Consider the following 8798-nt stretch of genomic DNA (forward strand, 5'->3'; position numbering starts at 1 on the left):
CTGCAGGGTGAAGGACGTCTTTGCGGGGCGTGGCGTTTTGACAGGTGACCTGTCTGAGGCATGTTTGTGCTTTGTACTTGTAGGTACCAGTGCTTCAAATCTGCCTGGATGTTTGAGGTGTTTCATAGGGGCTTTTCGTTTCCTGTCAGTTACAAAAATTTAAAGACTGCGTTGCAAGTTTATGACAAGGAGGTTCAGTGGACCCTAGGCGCAATCCTATACAGGACTCGGTTTTTGCCCTTAAGGTATGGCTGCAAATTTGGCAATGCGAATCAAAAAAGATGCTTTCTAGCGGTTGGGATGCATTGTGACCACAGCATTGGACAGGGGTGAGGCACCTGTGGTCTGTGAATGTCTGGGGTATTGTCACCCCCCACCCCTGCCCACGTTTGACTTTGGTGTTTCCCACCTCCCCAGCAGCACTTCCTTCCTTCCCCTCCTGACCCACCCTATAGCACGCTGTGCTGCTGCACCTTAGGCTGTGTGCTCCCACCCTTGGGAGGCACTAATTCAGGAGCACTTAACCTTTATGCCTGTCTCAAAATACTGGTTCTAGATGTCTAGGATAAATGCATGTAGGGTTACAGAGGAAACCACGAAATTGAAAGACATGAGTCAACAAATTAAGAAAACAAATTCCTGATAATAGTAATACATACACTTCTCTAGTACTGCTGTAAATATTAAGATTTCACAGAACTACTAATCTCTATAACAGCAGTTCTCAAACTGTGAGCCATCGCGACCCCTTTGGGGGTCGAATGACCCTTTCACAGGGGTCGCCCAATTCATAGCAGTAGCAAAATGACAGTTATAAAGTAGCAACGAAAATAATTTTATGGTTGTGGGGGGGTCACCACCACATGAGGAACTGTGTGAAAGTGTCAAGGCATTGGGAAGGTTGAGAACTGCTGCTCTGTAATTATGTTGTAGAAATGAGTGTTGGGCATTTTGAGACATGGACAACACTGCTACATGATTAAAATATTCACAATTGTCACTAGTGACGAAATCACAGGTCCCGCTAACCTGCTAACCCCAACAGTAATCTGTTGTCCAAATCCACAATTGTAGGAAGCACTTTTGTTACGAGATTGCTTGTGAAAATGGAGAGTGGTAATTTTTACCCCATTTCACATTCATCCACTGTTGACCTGAGTTATTAAGAGCCCTGGCTAGCTGGTAAATGAGGTGCTTGTTTTTCTTGTGAATGAGTGTTAACTGCAAACATTGTGAGTAGTGGGTATTACTGATCCACCACCAAGTGGTTTAATTCCACACGCCAAAGGCATACCAAACTCACGGGCAGACAGTTAATCCTGGCTCCTGGCCACCCTAGAGGACGCAGTGGCAGTGCCCCTGTGGGTTTCCGAGACCGCGACTCTGTGCCGGAGTGGAAAGCCTCATCTGGCCCCAAGGAGCGGCTAGTGGTTCTCAGCTAAACTCGAGGTTAGCAGCCAAGGCGTAAGAGCCTCTCTGCCCCGGGGCCACTGCTCCCGACTTTCACATGCAGCCCGGATGTGTCCTGCTACCCCACAGCAAACCCTACTCCTGGGCCACATTGAACCGCATCCCCCACGTTAGAAAACGAGGCCCGGAGACTGAGGTGACACATATTCGGCTACAGTGGTTGTCACCATGTCCTGGTGCTGTTCCTTACCCCCCACGCCTGGCCGACAGTTCTCTTTCCTGCTCCCTCCCCTGTCTGGTTTGGCTGACTGACTTTCGTCTCCACGCAGGGACATCCAGCAGGAGATTTTCCGGGCCAGTCACTCTCGCTGGCGGGGCTTCTCCTTCGTCTACAATCACTACCTGTTCTGGGGCTGCTTCCTGGTGGTCCTGCTGTCCATCCTGCTCTACCTGCTGCGGCTCCGGCGCATTCACCGGCGGACCCTGCGCAGCGGCTCGGTTGCCACCCTCTGGATGGAGGAAGGTCTTCCAGCCCAGAAGACGGCCGGCACCTTGTGAGCCTGGGCGCTAGTGGGCCCTAGGAGGACGCTGACGGAAAAGCCATTTTTTGCCTCAGGGGGTCTCTGTTTTATTTTCCTTCAATGTTGTTTTTCCTTTTCCTCTTGGTTCCTGAAACAGACCCATTGTTTTCAAGCCTTGCTTCCTAGAACTACTGCATTAAGCTATTTGGATCCAGCTTTTAAATTAAGTCGGGAAAAGGGACATTCACTTGATTTTTTTTTTTTTATACAGAGGTTATCTGCCAAAATTTACTACAAATTTTGGTTCTTCTCTAAGGTGGATTAACTTAACCAAATGCACTTTAACTCTGGGGGAACAGAAATGGCAGCTTCTATCAAGGGAGGGAGATAGCGCTGAAGGAAGGTACTTTTACAGAACAAAAACAGGTTGACTGAAATGATCCTATTTTTCCCTCCATTTTTGAAAGCTCTGGCCTACAGAGGGTAATGTTTCATTGTGATTTATCATTCAGGTCTGTCACGGTCTGTTTTCCTTGCAGTTGTAAAAAGTCGGAAAGGTCTGTAACCAAGAGAGAGAAATACCGGTACCAGGAAGTAAACCGTTTCTTAAAATTGACAACGGAGAGATGTGTACAATGTGAACTGTGTCAGCCCTCTGTGTGCATGTGGAGAAAAGACAGAGCAGGATAAGGGGAGGCAGTATGTTTTCCTTTGCCGTCTCTTCATTTTACATAGGAAAGTCTCTACAACTGTTAACACTTTGGTGGCTACAAGTAATCTCTTTCATATCGCTTCCCACCCAAGCCGTTTGTTGTTGGCAGAAGGAAGACTCGCGTCCCGGGCCTGGGCCTCGGGCCCACTCTCGGGCTCCTCCCTCTTCCTTAGGCAGGCGGCTTCCCCGACTTCCTTGCCCTTGGTTTCTGCTCCTGAGTTCAAGTTGACCTTTTTTCTGTAGTTAGGAGTGGTCGCAGCAGCAGGGCACGGTAGACTGCGGCACGTGGTGCTGCAGTGCCTTGTGAGCCTGTCAGTCCAGACTCGCACACGGAGGGACCATGTGTCCGACGGGCATCTTGAGCACAGGCCTAAAAAGGACAGCTGACGCGTTGGCGGGTGTGATGTGTTTGTAGGTGTGGGTGTGTGTGGGTGTGTGCGCGCGCCTATATTTTCATCCCAGAAGAGTTCAGTTCTTTTCAGCGGTAGGGTGTATGTCAAGAACCTTGAGCTGCTTTTTCAGAAGTCATTGATGAGAAAAATAATTCGAGCTCCGAATTTTGAAACCCTTACTGAGGGGGGAGGGCAGTAAAACAGTTGAAGTTTATCTTAATGACCTAAGGAGGGCACATCTGTGAAAGAAATGCAGATTCTCTTACTCTGCTCTTCCAAGTGAGCATCCTAGCAGCGAGGAGAATCTTGGTAGAGAGTTTGCAGCTCACACACGTATCCAGAAGGTTGGGGTTCAGAACATTGTGGGACACGGAATGCAAAGACCATGAACGTTTCCCACACACTTTGTGAAGCCCCGTCATAGGCCTCCGTCGACTCAGAGACCAGCTTTGAATTGCTGGTCTCCAGCTGTTGAACTCATTGGTCCGGAGCAAACTCTCTTCCTTCTCGTGAGCCAGCCACAGTTGAGCTGTGTCCGATATCTCAGGTGTGGTGACGGCGCGCTTCCCTCAAGTTCTTACATAAGGCTTGGCCCCTGCAGATGGGGCCCTTCGTGATGAAGAGTAAATACGTTTACACCTTTTACTACCACCAACCTCTACGTACTAAGTCTCCAGAAAAGAGTGAAAAATGTGAGGCACCCAGAGTGTCATATTTTATTTCTTCAATCACGGTAGGGACGAGCCAGTGCAGGCTCAGATCATTAGGCTCGGTCTGGACCATTCAGGGAGTGGAGAAGACACACACCGAGGAGCCTGGCCTGAGCCGGACTGCAGGGGCCCTGCTCGAAGCTGCCTCACCAAGCAAGCCTCGGCTGGGGACCCGGCCCAACCCGTACACCGTGGGTTCCCCCACGGAGGATGCCCTGGGTCAGGGCAGGATGGCGCTAGCAGGCCCGGGGCCTGGTTCCATTGAGACCCACGAGTTCGCATTTACATTTTTAAATGTAAGAAAAGAAAAAGAATACAACAGAAACTATATGTGGCCTATAGACAGTATTGTTTGGTTAATTCAGAAAGGCGGTCACCAGCCATTGGATGTAAAAGGATAGGAAAGTGTCCACCTGTCTATCTTCCATAGTTTATGCTCCGTTTTCTAACGAGCCAAGGACTGCGCCCTCCCCTCTCAGCCCCACACTGAGAAAACCGTAGGAAGGGTGGTTGCGCGATTGAAGCATCTGCGTCCCATGGACTGCAGGTGCCCGCCGCAGTCACCCTCTTTCTGTACCAAAGAAGAGGCGGGCTGCGCCTCCAAGTGTGCCCTGCACGAAGTCAGCTGGTCCCCCACTCACTGCCCTGAGCCTATGCTGACCCTGCAGGGCACGAGACGCATGGGAGCCACAGGTATCCCCGACCTCCCGCGGGGTGAGCAGCCCACTGTGTGGGATAATAGTAGTCTAGGATGAGCCGGGAGCCCGTAAACTCCATCTCCTTGGAGTAGGGGGGTGGGGGTGGGTCCTGGAAATTGGTAGAAGCCTTATCCAGTAAAGGACCATGCTTCTTAGCTTTTCTCAGTCTTAACTGCCGGGGCGTGTTCCCGAAAGACGACGTGCCATCCATTTAGGGATAGACTGGAAACGTACAGACACGGGACTTGACCCCGTGACTTTTTGCACATTCTCACCGCTAGACTTCTGGCCCCCGGCAGTGCTTCCCACCCCAAGGGTATGCTGTGGTGGCCGGAGGCTGGCAACTTGGGGCTCTGTGGGGCCAGCCTGGGCCTTCAGAGACTGAGCCACCACCCATTGCCACAGTGCAGCAGTCGGCAAGCACTGTGTAATAAACACTCCGTGTTAAATTCCGACCGGCCTCGGATAGTTCTTGTTACGAGGAGTATGTGTCGCTTATGGAGAAACTAAAAAAGGCCAACATGCTTTCCAAGCTTCAAAAAGAGAGTCGCTTTAGACCGCCATGCTGTCGCGTGCAGTGCAGCAGAATCCCCGCAATAAATGCAGCCTGCAGGCCTGTCCGTGGGCTTCCCCTTGCAGTGAGGATGCGACCAGCCATGGGGGGTTCTCTGCGCGATCGCCAAGGTGACGTTGTACCTTAGGAATTAGAACCATGAAGGGACGATGGAGTTCTGTCTTTTACGTTTTTGTTTACATGACGGTTTCCAGTCAACACGAAAATAAACAGCTGGAGTAGGGGGTCGTTGGGGTCTCAGGCAGCCTTCTGAATTGGGGCAGTGTGCTGATCCACACTTGCACATGAAGGGTCTTGAGAATCAACGAAAGGAAAGTTCATCCAAATTGCCCATGGACTGAGTTTGCCTTCTGTAATTTAATAACAATGTCTCTGATGTTTGAGTCTCATTACCTGTTCCACTGGTTCAATGTGAATAGAAACTCGGTAAAATAAAGGGTATGAATCTCCTCGATGCTGTCCTTGCCCTTGTGTGTGACACGTGTTTGAGGAAGCCCTGCTGTGGGCCGTGGAGGGCGAGTCCTATACTCCCTGAAGTCTATCACCCAGCATTCCCCAAAGACATGCTGAGCCCAGTGATGAAGGCTATAATAAGACAAATGCCTTTTAAGGTTATCATTTTAGAGCACCTGCTGGGTTGGCAAGGAGCCCTGGTGGCAGAGTGGGTGATGGTTGGGCCGCTAACAGAGTTAGCAGTTCAAAACCACCAGCCACTTGGAGGGAGAAAGACGAGGCTTTCTACTCCCGTGAAGTTAAAGCCTTGGAACCCCACTGGGGCAGTTCGATTCTGTCTTACAGGGTCGCTATAGGAATGAAATGTAGTAGTGGTTTGCATGGGTCAACAAACAACATCAAGACAAGGGAAAGAGCTTCCTGTTACGCATTTGCTCGTACGGAGTGAAAGCTAGTGGTGACGTCAGGTTATCACCACTTTCCAAGCAGGTCTAAGCTTACAGTCTTGGACTGACTTCCAGAGAGTCCTAAGCCTCATTCTATTACTAATAAATGAAGGAACAGTTGAGATTAGAGTGCGGACCCAAAGCGCCTACAAGAAAATTTCTAGAGCTAATGGAAGGATTGCAGGCAAAGTACAAGGTCAACAAACAAATCAGCTGGGGTTTTATAGAAGTCAGGGAAATTAGGAAAACAGTTTCATTTACAATAGCATCTCAGAGAATAAAATACCAGGAATAAATCTAACCGGGGACGGGAAGGCCTTATACAATGAAAACTATTAAAATGGCCGAAGAAGATGAAAGAAGGCTTAAATGGAAAGATATTCAATGTTCATGCATTAAAGACTTGATATTACAATGTCTATACTATCCAAAATGATCCATAGATTGATTCGACACAATCCCAATCAAAACTCCAACACCCTTTGTTAACAAAAACCCTCATGGAATGCCTAGAAGCCCTGAATGGCTCAAATTATGCTGAAACAGAAAAAGATGAGCCAGCCTTCTGGTGTTAAAACAACACAAACACAGTAAACACAACAGACTGGTACTGGTGTCACAATGGATGCAGAGACCAGAGGAATAGAATTGGGAGTCCAGAAACAAACCCACACATCCACGGTCAACTGATTTTTTAAAAATAAAGATGCTAAGTCCATTCTGAATGGCCTTTTTTTTTTTTTTAATCATTTTATTGGGGCTCTTACAGCTCTTAAAGCAATCCATACACCCATTGTGTCAAGCACATTTGTATATATGTTCCCATCATCATTTTCAAAACATTTTCTTTCTACCTGAGCCCTTGCTATCGACTCCTCATTTTTCCCTCCCTCCCCGACCCTCCCTGCCTCATGAATCCTTGATAAATTATAAATTATTTATTTCCATATCTTACACCGACCACTGTCTGTCTCCCTTCACCCATGTTTCTGTTGTTCATCCCCCTGTTGGGGGGGTGGGGAGGGGGGAAGGCGGTTATAGGTCAATCATTGTGATCTGTTCCCCTTTTCTCCCCCCTACCTTCCCCGTACCCTCATGTTACTGCTACTCCCATTATTGTTCCTGAGGGGTTTATCTGTCCTGGATTCTGTATGTCAAGAGCTCTTATCTGTACCAGTGTACATGCTCTGGTCTAGTCAGATCTGTAAGGTAGAATTAGGAGGGGGCGTAGAATTTGTAAGATGGAATCATGATAGGGCAGGGAAGGAAGCATTAAAGAATTGGAGGAAAGTTGTATGGTTTGTCTGTGCTGTACTGCACCCTGGCTGGCTTGCCTCTTCTTTGTGACCCTTCTGTAAGGGGATGTCCAATTGTCTACAGCAGGGCTTTGGGTCTCCACTCCGCCACCCCACCCCCCTTGTTTCATCTATATGATTGTTGTTCTGGGTCTTCTGATACCTCATCCCCTCAATACCTCATGGTCACACAGGCTGGTGTGCTTCTTCCATGTGGGCTTCGTTGCTTCTCAGCTAGATGGCCGCTTGTTTATCTTCAAGCCTTTAAGACCCCAGACACTATATCTTTTGATAGCTGGGCACCATCAGCTTTCTCCACCACATTTGCTTATGCACCCATTTTGTCTTCAGTGATCTCGTCAGGAAGGTGAGCATCACAGAATCCCAGGTTATTAGAACAAAGTGTTCTTGCATTGAGAGAGTACTTGAGTAGAGGCTCAATGTCCGTCTGCTACCTAAATATTTAACATATATGTACATAGATCTATTTCCCTATTGTTATAAATATATGTACATATGTGTGTGCCTGTATTTATACCTCTGTAAATGTCCTTTGCCTCCTAGTTTTCTTTTTCCTTTTCCTTTCCTCTTGTCCCACTATCATGTTCAACCTTCATTCAGCTTTCAGTAATTCCTCTCAGCTACATTGCACTTGATCAAGCCCCAGCAGGCATCCTATGCCCGCCTCGCCATTGATTTTAGATCACTGTCATTCCCGTGTGCCTGGGTTTGTTGACTCCCCACCTCCTTCCCCCCACCTTCCCTTTTCCCATGTTACCCCAGAACTGTTGGTCCCATTGCTGTCTCCTCAGGATTGTTTATCCTGCCTATCTTACATACATAGATATAGAAAAAAAGAAAAGAAAAGCCTATAGTTCCAGATGTGTCTGTTGACCTTTATGAATGTTTTCTGATTGAGTCTGATGAGGTCGAAGCCCTGCCCCAGAAGTCTATTTGTGGGATACCTTGGGGACTTCATTGCTTTGCTCCCCTTACTGCTCTGTTGCACTCCCTTTGTGTTTCACCCCAGTGGGGTGGGGTGGGGGGTCAGACCAGGCACAATTCCCCAACTGTGTCTCCAGTGTTGTACCCCCAGTGCTGTGGGTCAGTGAGGGGATGCTGTGTCTCCTGGTGGGGCTGGCCCTATGGTCCTCTCTGCATTGGCTGCTCCAAGCAATATAGGAATATAGTCGTCCTCGGGGTTGGGTGGGCTAGGATGTGGTTGTGTGTGTGTGTGTGTGTGTGTCCCCTTCCCTCTTAGTATGCTCCTGTGCATTCTAACCTGTATTAGTCTGAGTACATTAGAGAAACAAATCCACAGAAACTCATGTTTAAGAGAGAGTTTTATATAAAGGGTAAGTGCACATCAAGAAAACATCCCAACCCAGTGCTGCCCAAGCCCACAAGTCCAACATTAGCTCATATGTCTGACACCAATCCACAAAGTCCTCCTCCATCTCACAAAACACACACTATGATGCCGACTGCAGGAGGAAAACCGAATCAGTGAACATGTAAGCATCTCAGTGCTGGCAGGGGTCTCCACAAGGAGACCCCTGGGTAGGTCCATGTGGCTTCTCCTCAGGA

At 48.5% G+C, this 8798-nt stretch overlaps 1 protein-coding gene across 5 annotated transcripts in view; it reads left to right on the forward strand.

The window, feature by feature from the left end:
* ENTPD4 (ectonucleoside triphosphate diphosphohydrolase 4) overlaps positions 1-5469 on the forward strand; it is a 32571-nt gene extending 27102 nt beyond the window's left edge. For 4 of the 5 annotated variants that reach the window (XM_045286643.1, XM_004707604.2, XM_030884602.2 and 1 more), the window contains 2 exons: positions 84-245; positions 1740-5469. In XM_045286643.1, the coding sequence (XP_045142578.1) occupies positions 84-245; positions 1740-1968 (391 nt within the window). In that variant the 3' untranslated portion in view covers positions 1969-5469. The remainder of the gene's footprint in view (positions 1-83; positions 246-1739) is intronic. The other variant, XM_045286645.1, reaches the window with a different exon arrangement.
* The last annotated feature ends 3329 nt before the right edge of the window (positions 5470-8798 follow it).

Source organism: Echinops telfairi, unplaced genomic scaffold (genome assembly GCF_000313985.2).
Source record: "Echinops telfairi isolate 266 unplaced genomic scaffold, ASM31398v2 ScPeMD7_9;HRSCAF=40, whole genome shotgun sequence".
Taxonomy (NCBI): domain Eukaryota; kingdom Metazoa; phylum Chordata; class Mammalia; order Afrosoricida; family Tenrecidae; genus Echinops; species Echinops telfairi.